Source organism: Notothenia rossii (assembly GCF_949606895.1).
Source record: "Notothenia rossii genome assembly, chromosome: 1".
Lineage (NCBI taxonomy): Eukaryota > Metazoa > Chordata > Actinopteri > Perciformes > Nototheniidae > Notothenia > Notothenia rossii.
Window position 1 is genome coordinate 9,197,215 of NC_136912.1, and position 20,235 is coordinate 9,217,449.

General features: G+C 40.3%; 1 protein-coding gene across 1 annotated transcript; it reads left to right on the plus strand.

Moving 5' to 3' along the window:
• The first annotated feature begins 317 nt into the window (after positions 1 to 317).
• gtpbp2b (GTP binding protein 2b) lies at positions 318 to 20,030 on the plus strand. Its single transcript, XM_079663210.1, has 12 exons — positions 318 to 1,234; positions 2,499 to 2,525; positions 4,231 to 4,415; positions 5,252 to 5,363; positions 6,410 to 6,607; positions 8,990 to 9,164; positions 10,866 to 11,085; positions 11,774 to 11,909; positions 12,237 to 12,295; positions 12,898 to 13,069; positions 14,049 to 14,213; positions 16,609 to 20,030. The coding sequence occupies exons 1-12, from the start codon at positions 1,046 to 1,048 to the stop codon at positions 16,801 to 16,803; spliced, it is 1,833 nt and encodes a 610-aa protein (XP_079519336.1). The 5' UTR covers positions 318 to 1,045; the 3' UTR covers positions 16,804 to 20,030.
• Positions 20,031 to 20,235: the final 205 nt, after the last annotated feature.

A 20,235-nucleotide genomic window follows, 5' to 3' on the forward strand; every position in this document is an offset into this window, starting at 1 on the left:
CTACTTGAAGGGAAATGTAATGTAATGCCATTGAATCTGACGTAATCACAGCAACATTCTCCACATTGTACACGTAAAATAATTTGACATTACCTCCAAAAAGTACAAATCGTGAACAAACTGCATCCCTGAAAACCACATGAGAATCAGATGTGATCACATACGCAGATACGAGGAATTTGACTTGGTGTTTTGGTGCATAAATACAAGTAAAACCAAAATGTAAAACACAGATAGAAAACTTTAATATCGTTAAAACATGTATTAAAAATATAGTAACATATAGCAGAATATAGCAGTATTTACATTGAAAAACAAGATATTATGACCATATATGTTCTTGAATAAATAATAACAACACATGTTATTTATATAGCGCTTTTCCTGGGGCTGTAAGTGCTTAAATAAAGAGGAAAAGTAAAGAAGCTGGATACGCGTTGTAGGCGGTGACCGGTTCATTTCTATGAGAGTGGCTCAGTGGCGCATGAAGCCCAAAAGGAAGCGACCGTAGATTCAGAAAGTACCCGGATCAACGGGCCCACAGAGCATGCGCAGTGGAGTTTCCCTTAAGCCCCGCCTCCGATCTCCTGCTCTTGGCTCAGTCAAATGAAGGGAGATAAAATAACTCTGGGTTCAACTTTTAGCCCATTTAAAAACGTTGAGACCCTAATAATTTGAATAAGGGCTGTAAAAGTGTTCGTGCTGGGTAGTTTATCGAGTTAAAAAATTATTATATGCTGATTTACAGACTACTCTTTCCCAATGCAAGTCAGTGCTGCACTTTCTCAATTTCAAAATTACGTCAATGAAGTTGTAGTACCACCGTTTGGCCACTAAGTCCATTCACAGAAATCGGCTTCATATCGGCTCTTCCTGGTGTCTTGTTGTGATGCTGAGGAGAGAGCATCCTCCGCTGCAGCTTTATCAAGCAGGCAGGCCGTGTGTTTTCATAGATGCAATGACAGAAAGAGGAGATTTATTATTCTTACTACAGGTTATATTATCACCGTGAGTTCACACTGCTCTCGGTGGCATCCTGAGCTCCATGATGGTGGATTTATCCGGGAATGGTGCAGTGTCGCCCGGACACACCAGACACGGACAGGGCTCCGGGAATACCGGGAAGAAAACGTCGAAAAAGCCGAGAACGAAAAGAGGAAAACGAGGCAGGAAAAGACGGAATAAAAAGAACATCAGGAACAATAAAACACCACCACCGTATTTCCCACCGGAGGTAGCTAACATCCGGGACATCAAGCCTGCTAAAGTAGCAACAAAGCTAATAGTGCTGCAGTAAACCCTGCTAGTTTAAAGCTAACTACTGATACACAGAGGTGGGAAGTAACCAAGTAGATTTACTCAAGTACTGTACTTAAGAAACATGTTGATATACTTGTACTTTACTTGAGTATTTCCATGTTATGCTACTTTGTACTTCTACTGCACTACATTTATCTAATAGCCTACCTTTAGTTACTTTGCAGATCTGGATTAATGATGTGAAATATAACCAACTCTTAAATCAGACTTTAGTTTCACCTGGAGTAAATTCACAAGCTACCCTGCAGTATACAAAGTCATGCAAACTAGCTGCACCTTTACCAGCTTTGAGAACACTTTAATGATCAATAATTATAAAACAAATCATATGTATTATTCTGAAATGGACTAATCTGCACAATGAGAACCTTTGGTACTTTAAGTATATTTTGATGTAAATACTTTCATACTTTTACTTTAGTACATTTTGAGTGCAGTACTTTTACTTGTAACAGAGTATTCCTACACTCTGATACTTCTACTTAAGGAACCAGAATCAGAATTCATTTATTTGTCCCACAGCAGGGACATGTACAGTGTTACAGCAAAAGTGGCATAGCAGGTAGAAAAAGGCATGCAATAATAAGGAAAAGCACACATAAGTAATAAAATAAAGACAAGTAAGTACACAACCATGGTAGCATACATTTAAGTACAACTAAGTGACACATTGCATATTAAAGTATTGCGACTTTCATAAAAAAAAAAAGTTTGGGACAATTATGAAAATATGTATTTTTTACATAAAGTAATTATAGCACCAGTCAAATTGCAAATAAGTGTTTGTGTTGCACATTGCATGTTTATTGCACAAGACTTCATCAATCTCAATACTCTCAAGCCAACTACTGATGGGATGTAAGAAGTATGCAGATGCTTTACTTGAGTAAAAGTGCATTCAAAATCTAACTTTAAGTAAAACTACTGGCATCAAAATTACAGCAGTATCAAAATATACTAAAAGTACCAACAGTAAAAGTACTTATTGTGTGTAATGTGCCATTTCAGAATCATATATACAAAATTACTTGATCATGATTATTGATTGCAGAACTATTTGTCAGACAGTACGCTCAATTAAGGGAGCATATACTTTTTTGCCGTTTACATTTTAAGTTGAGTCCTTTAAACATTTGTCTGTTGTCCTCATACGTCTTCTTTCTCTCCACTATTTCCAGGCTGAAGAAGGAAACATTGAGTACAAGGTAACTAACTCTTTATTTACTGCTCTGATTCAGTCTATTGCAGGCTTTGCACTTCAACTATGAACTGTAGAACACGCTGAAATGTATATCTACTTCTGTAATTCCTCTCTGAATGCTGAGAGAGATGATTTGTCGGGAGTCGGGACAGATTTGGGGTGCAGCTCTTCTGGGAATTACTGACAAAAATGGGATATAATAAATGTCAATAAACAAACAATTCTTAAAATCAATACTGGCTTTTCAATGTCTTTCATACAGGAGGACAGTATGAGCATAACACAGGTATTACATTTAATTATATGTGTTACTAAAACATGCAGGAAACACTACTGACTGAATTTAACTTTAAACAATTCTTCCTTTATTTATATTCCATTATATTTGACCGTTACCACTTTAATTTGGTTTAAGCTCGTTAAGCTATGACTCTTGTTTCTTGCCATAAAAATGTTCCATAAAAACCACAACAGACTTTGTACCTCGGTCCTCTCTGTTTACGGTCTCTCTTATCTTAACACTGTGCTGAAGTTAGGAGGAAAACATGATCAACATGACGCTGTTACAGAGCCTTAACAGTTTTATTCTGCTACAGCTGTATGACAGTCTGTCTGCTGCACACGTTTGTCTGGACCAAGATCTCAATATATTAAAATGTTATTGATCTTATGATTTTTCCTTTAGTGTCACCCTCAGGACAGACTTCACATTACCTTCAATCTTAATACCAGCAAATCTCACTATGATATTGGTTCCATTAAACACTAAAGTACTTGATATTTTATGATAATAATCATATGAAATAATAATAATAATAGTTATTATACTATTTATTGCAGTTGCATTTATATATACACACACACACAACATATATATGCCTTTTTTAAATAACATATTTCATGCTTGATAGATTTGTAATATTTGTATTTTAGAGTGTTAAACTGAATATTTGAGGCCCACATCAATATTTCAGGGATTAAATCTGCTACTTATTTCCTTTTTGTCTTTTAGGTTAAACACAGAATAAAAAAAGGGTCTTAATTTGGTCATACATTTTTTGATTTTACAGGCTAAAAATAAATGAGGTGGTCAAACTCACAAGAAATGTGTAGATGTCACTCTCAGTAATACAAAAATATTTCTGATGTTTTATAGACAAATCTATTAATACATTTCTGTTGCAGCCCCACATGTTTTATCAGTCAGGCTCTTACTTACAGGGAAGCTCCTAAAGGTACTGTTATCTTACATTAAAATATAAAGTGGTTAGAATTTAAGTTGGTTCGTGCTCGGTGGATATTTACTTTAGTTTGAATGTGTGTTTGGTGGCGTGATCATTATTATTTAGAGTCATTGCGTGCCTATTGATTTGAACACGATCCGTGTATCCATCATTTCCTGGTCTTCTCTAAAGAAGAGGGACCAATGAAAACGTTGTCATGTTGCCGTTGGTCACCATGGAAACATTCATTAGCTAACAATGACATTATTGTTCTGTTAATATAAAGGGAGGTCAGGTACTCTTTAAAACAGCTGCTAGTTATGGGTACTTTTTACTGAAGTACATTTCAAAGCCCATACTTCTTTACTTTCACTTAAGTAAAGAAGTTTAGTCAGTACTTCTGCTTTTACCAGAGTATTTTTAAACACGAGTATCTGTACTTCTGCTTTAGTAAAGGATGTGTGTACTTTTGCCATCTCTGTGTAGTTGAAGCTGGTGAACCCCACCCAGTACCGGTTCGAGCACCTGGCCACGCAGCTGAAGTGGCGTCTGCAGGAGGGCCGCGGCGAGGCGGTGTATCAGATCGGAGTGGAGGACAACGGGCTGCTGGTGGGCCTGAGCGAGTCCGACATGAGGGCCTCGCTGAAGACCCTCAAGAGGATGGCAGAGAAGTAGGTCACGTGATTTCAGAGTCTGTTAGTTAGTGTGTCCAGTTCAATTCACCAAACTCTCCTATTAGTAGACAAAAGTATCGTTGATTTCTCCCTCAAGAGGATTGGCAGAGAAGTAGGTCACATGATTTCAGAGTCTGTATCAGCGCCTCTGGGTGGAAAGGTATCTCTAAAATGTACAAGTTTAAAAGATTTTTGTGAACTCCAAAAATAAGAAAAGACGAAAGTCTCATATAAAAGAACATTTGCGGTTTTTATCCTAAAGTTTTTCTTACTTTTTTTCTTGTGCGGTCTGTTAGTGTTTCACTCAGTAGTACAATAGACACAATTGTCGTTAATTTCTTGTTTCAGTCTGATGAACGGCACCTGCTCTCGAAGATTTCTTGAGATGTGATCCCTAGCTTAATCTACGCTCCTTAGAGTGCCAGTTTTTGGGAAGTGTGTGTTAAAAAAAATGCACTTTTGGCTGGTTTGTAAGAAAATAATCAGACGATTAACGAGTCTTATTTTGTAAGATGGAGTCATTTGGTAATGTGGGAAATAGAATATCCCTTTTCTATCAAACTCTTTTTTGTGCATTTCATTTTTGTTGTATTGATACAGATAGCTTTGAATTTCTTAGGCGGGATTTATTTCCTTCCTATCAGTTAAATAAAAGGAGCCACTGATATATTTACTGTGATTTACTTCATGCAGTTTTCAGGTCAGATTTTCATTTGTGCACTAAAATAAATTCAAACAGCTAAGTAATAAAATATCCTCAAAACTGATGATCTACTTTGGAAAATGGTGTTTTGTAAGAGGTCTGATCTGTTTTTCTTTCTGGGTCTCATCAGAGTCGGTGCGGACATTACTCTCCTCCGAGAGAGAGAGGTGGACTACGACTTGGACAGAAATATTCGTAAAATCGCAGAAGTCCTGGTCCGAAAAGTTCCCGATGATCAGCAGGTGAGTCCGTCCTCCAGGTTTTGTATGAGCTTAAAAAGGCTTTTAAACCTTTAGTGCGTTTACTCCGTTCCAAATTGGGATGAGTTGAACTGAAAGCCAGGTGACAACGTTCTCTCCTCTCATTGGTTGGATGTGTATGGGTCAAAGCAAGAACGTACACAAAATAAAAACGCCAGAAGAAGCTCCTATCTGCTCAAATATCAAGAAGCCATTTCAGGTCAGACCTCACATTATTTGCGATCACCTCGCAAATAATTATTGCAATCCTCTACTTCATGCAAGTACACCTGGTAACCGGAGCTGTTTAGCCTAAATTCTGCTTATCATTTTGTCAGGTCAAGGTTGGATGACGTTCATGCCACTAACAACCTGCTCTAGATTACTTTTGTAACCGTACCACTTCCTCAAAAGTGTGATGATGCGGCTGTATTGTCCACACTGAGTCTTACTTAGTCTAAACACTGTTTTGAAAAGGCCCTAAAACATTCAAAAGGACGACAACATGAAAAAACCTCACCTAGGGCGGAGCAATATCATGTCAATACTGTGATATGAGACTAGATATCATCTCAGATTTCTAATATCGTAATATAGCATAAGCGTTTTATTTACCTGGTTTTAAATGCTGTATTAATACAGACAGCTTTAGCGCTTCTATATTAGCCTTTTTACCGCTTAGTCATTATGTCCACATAACTAATGATTTTTCAATCAACATTTCATTGAGTAATTATTTTTGGAAAACACCAGTCAAACCTATGATTGTTGCAGTATTGATATTAATGACCAATAAATCTATCAAATTAGAGGGCAATGAGAGGCAACCGAGGAGGCTCCCTCTCCCAGGACGGACAGACTTGCAGTAGATGTTGTGTGTATAGATTAGTGTCAGTGTGATATTTGATTCTCTCCATGTCACCCATCCCTAACCTCCCCTGAAATGTACCTCACCTGCAGGCAGCAGCAGGCCTTCTTTTTAAACAGGCTTGTAGTAGAGAGTAGACTGTGACCCCTCTCCTGCGTCATGTTGTTTTGGACTGGGGCAGTTCCTGGACCTGCGGGTGGCGGTTCTGGGGAACGTGGACTCGGGGAAGTCGACGCTGCTGGGCGTCCTGACGCAGGGCGAGCTGGACAACGGGCGAGGACGAGCGCGGCTCAACCTCTTCAGACATCTGCACGAGATCCAGACCGGACGCACCTCCAGCATCAGCTTCGAGATCCTCGGCTTCAACAGCAAAGGAGAGGTGAGAGAGACACTGATGGAGAGGGGGGGGGGGGGGGGGAGTTTCGCCCCCAGAAAATGACTAAAACTAAGGTCTTATACTTTGAAGGACAATCAGGTTCCTTTACACCACGGGCAGAGACAGTTTAAGGGTTGATATCAAAGTACAGAATATCTAAAAACACCAGACACAATACATTTCAATAAAATCCACACTTTGTGTTTTCACTTAAGTAAAATGTCCAAAGCATGATCATCAAAGTTACTTAAATAGCTCAAGTGAATCCACTTATTGATAATGCTGGTAAAGGAGATGCTTTTTTTACACACTGCCAGGTAGATTGTGACATTTCAACATGGGATCAATAAAGTTTACTATTGTTGCATTGTAATTTGAATATACATATCTATCTATATAGCTATATGTTCTGTAGACCCACACGCAGAGCAAAATGGAGGCAGTTCTTAATAGCTTTATTAACATTAAAAAGCTGGTACAAAAAACTGGTCAACCCACGACTAAGGTAACAGGCTAAGCTAAGGTAACAGGCTAAGTTAAGGTAACAGGCTAAGCTAAGGTAACAGGCTAGGCTAAGGTAACAGACTAAGCTAAGGTAACACAGGCTAAGCTAAGGTAACAGGCTAAGTTAAGGTAACAGGCTAAGCTAAGGTAACAGACTAAGCTAAGGTAACACAGGCTAAGCTAAGGTAACAGGCTAAGCTAAGGTAACAGGCTAAGCTAAGGTAACACAGGCTAAGCTAAGGTAACAGGCTAAGTTAAGGTAACAGGCTAAGCTAAGGTAACAGGCTAAGCTAAGGTAACAGGCTAAGCTAAGGTAACAGGCTAAGCTAAGGTAACAGGCTAAGCTAAGGTAACAGGCTAAGCTACGGTAACACAGGCTAAGCTAAGGTAACAGGCTAAGCTAAGGTAACACAGGCTAAGCTAAGGTAACAGGCTAAGCTAAGGTAACAGGCTAGGCTAAGGTAACAGGCTAAGCTAAGGTAACAGGCTAAGCTAAGGTAACAGGCTAAGCTAAGGTAACAGAGGCTAAGCTAAGGTAACAGGCTAAGCTAAGGTAACAGAGGCTAAGCTAAGGTAACAGGCTAAGCTAAGGTAACAGGCTAAGCTAAGGTAACACAGGCTAAGCTAAGGTAACAGTCTAAGCTAAGGTAACACAGGCTAAGCTAAGGTAACAGAGGCTAAGCTAAGGTAACAGAGGCTAAGCTAAGGTAACAGGCTAAGCTAAGGTAACAGGCTAAGCTAAGGTAACACAGGCTAAGCTAAGGTAACAGTCTAAGCTAAGGTAACAGGCTAAGCTAAGGTAACACAGGCTAAGCTAAGGTAACAGATTAAGCTAAGGTAACACAGGCTAAGCTAAGGTAACAGGCTAAGCTAAGGTAACAGGCTAAGCTAAGGTAACAGGCTAAGCTAAGGTAACACAGGCTAAGCTAAGGTAACACAGGCTAAGCTAAGGTAACACAGGCTAAGCTAAGGTAACACAGGCTAAGCTAAGGTAACACAGGCTAAGCTAAGGTAACAGGCTAAGCTAAGGTAACACAGGCTAAGCTAAGGTAACAGGCTAAGCTAAGGTAACACAGGCTAAGCTAAGGTAACACAGGCTAAGCTAAGGTAACACAGGCTAAGCTAAGGTAACACAGGCTAAGCTAAGGTAACAGGCTAAGCTAAGGTAACACAGGCTAAGCTAAGGTAACAGGCTAAGCTAAGGTAACACAGGCTAAGCTAAGGTAACAGGCTAAGCTAAGGTAACAGGCTAAGCTAAGGTAACAGGCTAAGCTAAGGTAATAAAAAGGCAAAGTGGCAAAACATAAACCGTGAAGAAACTGACGAGCAGAAACACACCAAGGTGACGACAATCTAAAGGAGATCGCTGGGAAAGACAGGCATATACACACAGACCAATCACATTTACAAGACACACAAAGGTGGAAAGAATCAGACAATCATTAAGGGCGGGAAAACGACAGGAAGTGAAACAAGACTAGACAAAAAGTTTACAAACAGGAAACACAAAAACCAAAATCAAGATGCAGTTTGTTTAAATTAATGATTTCATTTCTAACATGTTTTTTTCTTCATAAGATTCAAACAGTAACCTAGTTCAATTTGTATGAAATCAAGTAAAATACATTTAATTTACACAGATTGTTAAGTGTTTAGTGTTCAAACTTTAACAAAAACAAAATATCAATATGAAACATAATTGTATACACTGAATGCTTCCTTTGCCAAGCTACACATGGATTGCCCCCAGGTTTAATACATACTTTTAAAATATTAAACCTGGGGATCTCCAATCTGATAAATATGTGATTATGACACTGGAAGCTGTTCTAATGTTGGAGAGTTATTTGAAAGAGTCTGATGACCTGTGTTGTGTTGCAGGTTGTGAACTACAGCGAGTCTCGGACAGCGGAGCAGATCTGTGAGAGCTCCTCTAAGATGATCACCTTCATCGACCTGGCCGGGCACCACAAGTATCTGAAGACGACCATCTTCGGCCTCACCAGCTACTGCCCCGACTTCGCCATGCTGGTGGTGAGCGCCAACACCGGCATCGGTGAGCCGCACACACACACACATTACACACAGGAAGAAACAAAATCACAACAGTGAGCTGCACACACACACATTACACTCAGGAAGCAGAGAAACTCTATTCTATTTTTTTCCATTTTCTTCAATTTTCTTCAATTTCTTTCAATTTTATTTTATTTATTTATTAATTTATATTTTCTTCAATTTTTTTTTATTTGAATTATTTACACCCTTTTATTGTGTTGCACTGTTGGAGGATAAGATAAGATAAGAAATTACTTTATTGATCCCAATTTGGGAAATGTTTGAGTTGCAGCAGCATAAAAGACATGGCGCTGTACAATACAAATTGAAAGACTAGAAATAAACAAGAAAGTAGAAAATATACATGTTGAATTTACAAATGAACAATAACAAGATATAAAGCAAGGTATTATATATCCATAAGTGACCTAAGATTTTCATCGACATAACTACACTGTAGCTATGTACACATGACAATAAAAGCCTTTAAACTTGAAACTTGAAATCACAACATTCATACCTGTGTGATTTTAAAGACGTCCTGGGTACCTCTCGGGGTCGGAGATATGACATCTTCTGCCATGGTGTGTTAGTATAGAGTAGACATTGACTATGTTTACATGCACACTAGTATTGCACTTTAATACGAAAGTTTACATTTTTGCAGCAACTTCAGGAAAACAAACAAACGTTGCTAAGAGGCCGAGGGCGGGCCTGGTTTCCTTTGTCTGACGCGCTGTCCAAAAATAAGTTGCTGAGAACAAAAATGCATTAAAAATCTTAATGTAATGACAAATGAAATGATCAATTTAATACAATGTGCACAGAAACATCTCCCCCTGTCTTCCATACACACCTCACAAAGGAAAACTGGTGATTACTTTCAATATATAATAATAATATCAGTATGTAAGAAGTGCCTTTAGCTTTTATCCCAAATTGTCCCTAAACATTCAATACCATATATCCATCATGCTGGAGGAGAAATCACCACTAGAGGTCAGAAGTCACCACTAGAGGTCAGAAGTGATCTGTGTTTAAATGAGATTATTCTGAGCGAGAGCAGGTTTATTATTAGAACTCAGTTAATTATTAAATATGCCAAAGAAAGGAAAGAAAGATCGTACAAGTTTTAATATATAAATTAAGATTTTAGGAGGAATCAGGAAACATTTTAAAATGTGTTAAACAAACCATTTCATGCCACGTGATCCAGGCTGCATTCAATTCATTAGATATATCATGAAACTCCTGCTGGAAAGTACTGATGAAATGGGATATAATGTTAAATAATTCATATAATTCCTAGTGGTTTTCAAACATACTTTGCACTTTGCCAATATGTTCTTGAAACAGGAATGAAAAAGACCTTAAAAGTCTTACATTTAAATGAACAAAACTGAACATTGCAGAAACCCAGTAACCCTTGTGTCTTAATAGTCTATAATTTAGAAGAACCTAAATGCATTTTTAGATGCATTAAGACTTTCCCTCATATCAAACTATGAGTTGCTGATTTCAAATAGAATACAAGCATACAAATAAACAATAAGTAATACAAAAAAATAAAATAACTAGACACATAAAACCGCTGTTTGCGTGAGATTCTCTCCTGGTAGCTGCCAGCTGGTTTCTGGGTAATGAAGTCCTTTATTCTGATGCCAGCATGCTCACAGTGTTCCCGCTCTCCTCCGTCCAGCCGGCACCACCCGGGAGCACCTGGGCCTCGCCATGGCGCTGAAAGTTCCCATCTTCATCGTGGTCAGTAAAGTGGACCTGTGCTCCCGCGGCACCGTGGAGAGAACGGTCCGACAGCTGGAGCGCCTCCTGAAGCAGCCGGGCTGCAACAAGATCCCTCTGATGGTGTCTGGGGCTGATGATGCTGTGACCGCCGCGCAGCAGTTCACCCAGTCTGAGTGGTGAGTACAAATACTACTAATACTACTAATACTACTACTACTGCAGCAGTTCACCCAATCTGAGTGGTGAGTACAAATACTACTAATACTACTAATAATACAACTACTACTACTACTGCAGCAGTTCATCCAGTCTGAGTGGTGAGTAGAAGTACTGCTAATACTACTAATAATACAACTACTACTACTACTGCAGCATTTCACCCAGTCTGAGTGGTGAGTACAAGTACTACTAATACTGCTTAAGTCACTCAATCTGCATGCAAGTTACAACACTACTAATATGATTACCTCAGCCGTTCACTTACATTGCAAGGTGGGTACAAAGACTGTTGAAACTGCTATTAATACTTCAAATACTGCAGTCTGAATGGTTGGTACATGTATTGCAAATACTGCAGTAAGTACTGCATAATTCACTAAATTGGCATAGTGGGTACAAGCACTTCTAAGACTCCAAATACAACAGCTTCTATTTTGTTCACATAAATACAAATGCAGTCGCTGTCTGTCGGTATTAGTCACCTAGGTTTAAAAACATGTGTATATAGGGTCCAGCAGAGCCAGAGCACCAACGTCACCTGGTGATGTAGTGACAGCAGGTGTGTGTGTGTGCGCGTGTGTGTGTGTGTGTGTGTGTGTGTGTGTGTGTGTGTGTGTGTGTGTGTGTGTGTGTGTGTGTGTGCAGCATCACGCCAATCTTCACCCTGTCCAGTGTGTCCGGAGAGAGTCTGGAGCTGCTGAAGGTTTTCCTGAACATCCTCCCTCCACTGAGCAACAGCAAGGAGCAGGAGGAGCTGATGCAGCAGCTCACTGAGTTCCAGGTACACACACACACACACACACACACACACACACACACACACACACACACACACACACACACACACACACACACACACACACACACACACACACACACACACACACACACACACACACACACACACACACACACACACACACACACACACACACACACACACACACACACACACACACACACACACTGTAACTCACTGTGTGGCAACCACATTTGAACCCATAAACAGCCTTTTGAGGCTACCCTACTGAATCCGTGGTTCTTTGGAATAGTCCTTGAATATAAAACGTGAGTGTGTGATCGTTTGTGTGTGTGTGTATGTTTGCAGGTGGATGAGATCTACTCAGTTCCTGATGTTGGGACAGTAGTGGGAGGAACTCTGTACAGGTAACAACAAAACACAGATCATATGAGGTTTAAATATTTCTCCGTAAAGTTACGCTGTGTGTGCGGACTGTGCAGATAAACAGTAATAACCCTGATGTGTGTGTTTCAGTAATAACCCTGATGTGTGTGTTTCAGTAATAACCCTGATGTGTGTGTTTCAGTAATAACCCTGATGTGTGTGTTTCAGTAATAACCCTGATGTGTGTGTTTCAGTAATAACCCTGATGTGTGTGTTTCAATAATAACCCTGATGTGTGTGTTTCAGTAATAACCCTGATGTGTGTGTTTCAGTAATAACCCTGATGTGTGTGTTTCAGTAGTAACCCTGATGTGTGTGTTTCAGTAATAACCCTGATGTGTGTGTTTCAGTAATAACCCTGATGTGTGTGTTTCAGTAATAACCCTGATGTGTGTGTTTCAGTAGTAACCCTGATGTGTGTGTTTCAGTAATAACCCTGATGTGTGTGTTTCAGTAATAACCCTGATGTGTGTGTTTCAGTAGTAACCATGATGTGTGTGTTTCAGTAATAACCCTGATGTGTGTGTTTCAGTAATAACCCTGATGTGTGTGTTTCAGTAATAACCCTGATGTGTGTGTTCAGCGGTGTGTGCAGGGAGGGCGAGCGGCTGGTGGTCGGTCCGACAGACGAGGGCCGCTTCCTGCGCCTGAAGGTGGGCAGCATCCAGAGGAACCGCTCCGCCTGCAGGGTGCTGAGGGCCGGGCAGGCCGCCACGCTGGCTCTGGGGAGCTTCGACCGCTCGCTGCTGCGCAAGGTCAGAGGTCACGGGACCGTAAGACTTTACAGTGCATGAGAGCACAGATTGAGTTCCTTCTTCCTGACCACCACCAACCAAAGTCCAAGAAACTTTAAATCCTACAAACATTTATCTCTTTCAATTAATTGGTTTTAAATAATGAATGGCTTGTCTTCAAAGCAAGGTCAGAGGTCACGTGACCGAAGCATGATTTTATCTTAAAATAAAGACCACAGATTGTGTTGTTTTTGTCCGGATCTACGTCTTTTAGCCAGATGACACTTTAGGACGTAAGAGCCCAGTTTCATCAGTTTAAAACAAGTCCAAGAAAAGTTTGAGTCCGAAAGAATTGTTCACTCTAAACTTGTTGTTTTAAAGAATGAATGACTTGTCTTCAAAGCTTTTCTCTCTTTAATCCGTTGTGTAAAGAATTGTCTGGGCTCTGTGTTGCTTTAACTAAAAAGGTTTTGAAAGTAAATGTGAACTGTGATTACGTTAGCTTAGTCTGCTAAAAATAGCATTACAATGTTTACATTGTAGCGTTTCCATCTCACATACTATAAGCTCTTTGACACGGCAAATATTGCACATCTTAAGCTCAGAGCACAGCTGAGTAACATCACTCGTGTATTTATTTCAGCTTTCTGGGGTTATTTGTGTATGTAATGACTTCACAGCTCTGCTACTGACTGATCTAAGACCTTCAGTTTTGTTCTTGCCACAAAATATAAATATATTAAAGAAATAAAACCTTTAATTTAAACGTGTCACTTTGTTATCACCCAGAAACAACAATGTACAAATCTAACAGTACTAGTGGAAAGGTATCTTTATCTGAATTTAAACACAATGAATAGACATGTAAAAATAAAAGAATCTGCGCTGCATAAATATGTTGATTTATATTCAAATGTCTTGGTGATGAATGGAGCTCTCTCAGTATTGGGTGCAGCCCTGACAGTGTGTTTTGACACTGACGTGTGATTGGCTGTTGCAGGGCATGGTGATGGTCAGTCCCAAGATGAACCCGACCATCTGCTGTCAGTTTGAAGCCGCCATCGTCCTGCTCTTCCACGCTAAGACGTTTCGCCGGGGGTCGCAGGTCACCGTGCACGTGGGCAACGTCCGGCAGACGGCCACAGTGGAGTGCCTTCATGGGAAGGTCGGTCTGGAGGTCATTTATAGAGACCATGTGTCAAAGTAAAGGGCCCAGGGGACAAATGTGGCATCCAAGCAAATATTGATCCAGAATATTACATTTTGGATCAATACATTTTGGCCTGAAAGACAATTTTGTTAATGTTTCATCACAAAAGAGATGTCAGGAAATAGGCCAGTCTACATTTGTGGCTGAAATAGGCAAGATAACATAAGAGGTACTTTATAGATCCCATATTTGGAATTGTGTAGATGCAGACGATTGCATGTCAGAAGCCCGGCCTCAAAGATCTTTGACTTAAAAAAAAAAGCCAATACCCACAACTATTGACTTTATCTTAGCCTAATTGTTCAAATGTAATTATGAGGCTAGTATGGTTAAGGAACTTTTTTATGGGCATTTTTTGGACCAAAATGTATGAGATATATAGCGTGGTGCAGTGATGCCGTATTATTCTAGGCCAATTTAGCATTTAACTGTCAACAAACTCATTATCCGTGATTTAGGACTCATTCTTGCGTCACTCTTTATTGGATAAGCATCAATATAATCAGAGATCATTTATTTTTGTTTTTCCAATTCAATAAAAGCCTATTTATATACTATATCACCAGCTGTTAATGTGATTACAATCTCCTTGTGAGGCCCTTAGTGAAATTGAGTTTTACCGACCCGACACAGACCATGTGATCTCAGAATCAGAATCAGAGTACCTTTATTAGTCTCACACGGGAAATTTGCATCGTTACAGCAGGAGAGAGCCACAGACAGCTTAATGCTACCTATGTTAAGACAAAAGTACTAAGTTATGATATAATAAAAAATATAATATAAAAAAGAAAAGTAAAAGAAAAATACTTTAAAAAATACAAATCCTGTAACAGTTATTAGGATTTAGCAGCCAGGTATATATTACACAGTTATTAATGGCATATGTATATATTGCACATATAGCACATAGTATGATGGTATTTAAATGCAGCAAGTTACACAATTTACAAGATACAAAATGCAACAAAAAAACACACCTTGTAACGGTTCTAAGGATTAGCAGCCATTTATAAATTACACAGTTATTAACGGCATATATATATATATATATATTGCACATATAGCACATATTGCACATAGTTGATTGGTATTTAGCAGCAAGGGGTGATATAGTCTGTGTTGTGGTGTGTGTAGGCGAGGGGGGGTCTACTAGGCCTAGGGGCTGTGCTGGTTGTATAGTCTCTCCCACTAGGTCTGCTTTACAGAGGTGGGAAGTAGTGGAGTATAAATACTTAGTTACTGTACTTAAGTACATTTTTCTGGTATCAGTACTTTACTCCACTACTTGTTTTTCTGACGACTTTTTACTTTGACTTCTTACATGTTGAACACAAATACCTGTACTTTCTACTTCTCACATTTCCCAAACAGGCTGGTTCCTTTAGTTTGAATGTGTGTTTGGTGGCGTGATCATTATTACTTAGAGTCATTGCGTGCCTATTGATTTGAACACGATCTGTGTATCCATCATTTCCTGGTCTTCTCTAAAGAAGAGGGACCAATGAAAACGTTGTCATGTTGCCGTTGTTCAGCATGGAAACATTCATTAGCTAACAATGACATTATTGTTCTATTCATATAAAGGGAGGTCAGGTACTCTTTAAAACAGCTGCTAGTTATGGGTACTTTTTACTTAAAGGTTCCATGTCATGCTTTTCTGGTTATTACCCGTCCCCTTGTGTGTGTACGGTCTGCAGAGTCACAAACCCTCAACGTACACCCTGTAGCACAGAAACACAGAAAAGACCTGTCTATGCTGCCCCAGAACGCCTCGTTGGGGATTTCTCTTTTCCCATTTTTCCTTCCGGGGCCTATTGACGTAACGTAGTCCAAATGGACTAATTGGTCCAAATTAACCAATCTGCGGAGCTCCTCATACACAGACACACACGCTCACTCAGCCTTATCTTTTCTCAGCCGCGGTGCTGCGCGGAGCTCCGTATACACACACACACACACACACACACACACACACACACACACACACACACACACACACACACACACACACACACACACATGCACGCACGCACGCACGCACGCACGCACGCACACACACACACACACACACACACGCACACACACACACACACACACACACACACACACACACACACACACACACTCGAAGCTCAGGCTGTGAGTGTGTGTATGTGCTCAAGCTGAGTTCCGCGGTGTCTCGCTGTCTCCAAGCAGCAACCAGGAAACGACACCAGTAATCCACCTGACACTGTCCGCTCCTCGAGCCTGCTGTTTTATGTAACTTTGTGTCTCTCTCTCTCTCTCCTTCTCTCTCTCTCTCTCTCTCTCTCTCTCTCTCTCTCTCTCTCTCTCTCTCTCTCTGCAGGACGAGCTGCGAACCGGAGAGAGAGCCGTGGTTCGTTTCTGCTTCATCAAACATCCCGAGTACCTGCGACTGGGCGCTAAGCTCCTCTTCAGGGAGGGGGTCACCAAGGGCATTGGTCACGTGACCCGCCTGCTGCCCCCTTCCCAGAACCACGACCAGAACCAGAACCACGACCAGAACCAGCAGGAGCATTAAACCCCCCCATCTGACAGATGTTGAGCTACGTGAGAACTCTGACCGCTCAGACGACATTGAAGATGAGCGGCTTCACTCCCCCCGCCACATGTATTAATCCCCCCCTCCTGGATCTACACTTCTGTCAAAGAGTCAGCCATCATCATCATCATCATCATCTCCTTCTTCTTCACAGCAGGCGCTCGTGCCTTGAGTTAAAGCTGCCTGACCTCAGTGGGTTTAAACCCGGACGCTTAATCTGATGTTGTGCCACGGTTTTGATTTAGGACGCTCTTTTTCTCGTGCGGCTGTCATTAGAAGACTGAAGGATTATTTATTATGGGAGGGGGTGTTTGAGGAGGGATGAAGAAGAAGATGTGACTCTGGATCTGTGCTGAACTCAGAAATGTACCCTAAGACTTTATTTGAAATCTGAAGAGGGGGATTATTTCCATTCGGAGTTGGATTTTTTTTTCTGAGGTGTCGTCCCATCAAACCTTTAGGATCATAATGATGGCTTTGCATGTTACAGCCCATAAACTACAAAACACTGTAATCCGCAGAGCGAGATGGGGTCAGGGGTCATTTTCTGACAGTTTGTGTGGATATTATATATTATGACCAGCACCAAGTAAATGTAGGAATATGAAATGCACATAAAGGTGGATTTTAATACTGAGGTGTTTGAAGCTACTGGTATTTACCTTACTTTTAGTTTCATTAATCTGCTAAATACTTTCTAACGTCATCAATACATTAAAGGTAGGGTAGGTAATTTTGGAGAAACCAGCTCGAGTGCGCTAGAATTTGAAAATACACAGCCGGAAAAAATCTGCCACTTCCTTACAGAGCCCCTCCTCCAACACACGAACGCGCACATGACCAATGAGGGCAGGAGATAAGTTTGTGCACAGATGGAAGGCTGACAGGCAGGTAGGCCATCCAGTTATTTTAGCCGGGCCGGCTCAGATGATTGGTCGTGCTTTTTACAGTACTACGGCTTCCACAGATGACATTTTTGTCAATGGATTTATTGTCAAAGCATTTCAGATATTCATTGCTATCGGGATGTTAAGAGCATTCCATGGAATATAACAAAAAGTGTATCTCGAGCCGGTTTCTCAAAATGACCTACCCCACCTTTAAAGGTGGATTTTAATACAGAGGTGTTAGAAGCTACTGTTATTTACTTTACCTTTTAGTTTAATTAATCTGCTAAATACTTTCTAATGTCATCAATACATTCATTAGGCCAAAGAACTTCAGAAATAGTAAAGAAAAATCTTGTTTTAAAAAAATAAAACACCCAAATATTCAGTTTAAAATGATCTAAAATGGAGAAAAGCAGCACATCTTAAACCAGAGACTGATTTACGGTTAGATCATCAAGTTCTTTGTCAATTATTATTCAACTAATTGTCTCAGGACTTGAGTTTTGCTTTGATTTTGCAGAGAGACAAGTAGGTACACTTCCGATTTTATTTTCATTTAATGAACTGCTCTGCACAAGTACAAGCTGCTGCAAAAGACAACACAATGCCGACAAATACATCTCTTAAGTAAGCAGTTGACTTTAAAGCTATAGCTCTTCACCTCTCTGCATTTCATGATGACACTTGAATTCTGCTATGCTACATTATGGCACTTTCAGCGAACATTTTTAATTTGAGAGCATAAAAGACTATTTTGTGTGCACAAATTAAAGGTCCCATGTCATGCTTTTCTGGTTATTACCCCGTCCCCTTGTGTGTTATGAAGGGTTTTATGCTAGTAAACGGACCAATCCGTGGAGCGCCTCACACATCAGGATCCCTTGGCGTCACTACCAAACGCAGTGGGGGGACCGTGAGCGTACATGTTCACCTAACAGGGAGTCCCATTGACTTGCATAGAGCTCCCTGGTTGGCAATAGACGAGTTAGGATCGCGGAGAAATGCTCTCCGTAGACCCATTCTCACAGCGTTTATAAACCTTTTTCTTACTCATTATCAAGCCACACTTATTGTTTTTACTTCAGCTGTGAGTGTTTGTGTGTGCTCAGGGTGAGTTTTCGCGCTGTCCCGCTGTATCGCCGACCCGGAAACTACACCAGTAACCCAGCTCACTGAGCAGCGAGCCTCGCAACGTCCCGACCAATCAGAGCACACTGGGCTCACAGGGAGGGGGGGAAGGAGCTCCAACAAGCCGTTTAGGACAGAGAGTGAATACACATACTATACAGAGAGTATGAGAAACCAATGTGAGTTTGGAAAATTGCACAGTATAAATCTATTTTAGTAGACCTCAACAATGGAATTATGATCAGTAGAAATGGCCATGACATGGGACCTTTGAATCAAAATGACTCCTGACACCTGCAGTGCTCCGAACAAACCAGAAGAGTTTAGACAGATGAGATTCGACAGGATTTTATACTGCAATCTAAAAGAGACCCTACTAGCTAATTTCATTTATTCTTTTGCAATTTATTCACTTTTAATAATTTTGATGAACCCTTTCTGTCCGTTCATCTGGATCATTTATAGGCTCTTAGAAACCAGTCTTTTTTCCACAATAATCACCATTTTGGGAGGTTGACTTATTGATGAAATGTCGTAGGAGGTCTTTAGCATCCGTTAGCTATTTATGGGGAATGAAACAATGCAGCTGAGAAATGTTCTTGGGGGGAAAGCGTTGGTTTTCTACTTTACAGCCTTATTTTCACTTTGTACAGATTCCTGCCGTCCGTTCAGCTCTTAAACTCAAGTTGCTTTTTGAACCGTTGTTCAGTATCTGTATTTAGAAATGGCTGACACGGAAAAATTTGCATCTTGGTTTCCGGTTTGTTCCGTCTATCCGTTGATGTTTTAGTAGGGTTTGATGTACCAGGCAGCTTATTGCAGCGACTTATAACCTGCATGCTCTCTGACTGGCAGAATAAACTCAAATATTTTCATTTAAAGTACAAAACAATATATACAGTGTGGATTTTATTTTATTTTTCTGAGGTTCTGTGCAATTGTAAAACTAAATATCGAATGTACTTTCCATGGATCCTGGGTAGCATTTGAAACTGCTTACTGTCAAAATACTGTTGACTTTGCACTTTGTATTCTGGTTCTGCATGTGTGTTGCCGGCGGTGTCGATCTGCTGATTCTGCAGAACGATGAAGACGAGGACGCTGGACATTTCAACATGAAGGAGTGGATTTATCAGTTTGTTTTTCATGACAATCCCTCAAACTAATAAATAAACCATTGAAACAACATGACTGAAACATATTCCTTCTGATATTTCTTTAAAGAGTCCTCTCCTGCTGATGTTCAGGTGTATGTAGTGTCTCTACTTTAAAGAGTCCTCTCCTGCTGATGTTCAGGTGTATATCAGTATGTAGTGTCTCTACTTTAAAGAGTCCTCTCCTGATGATGTTCAGGTATATATCAGTATGTAGTGTCTCTACTTTAAAGAGTCCT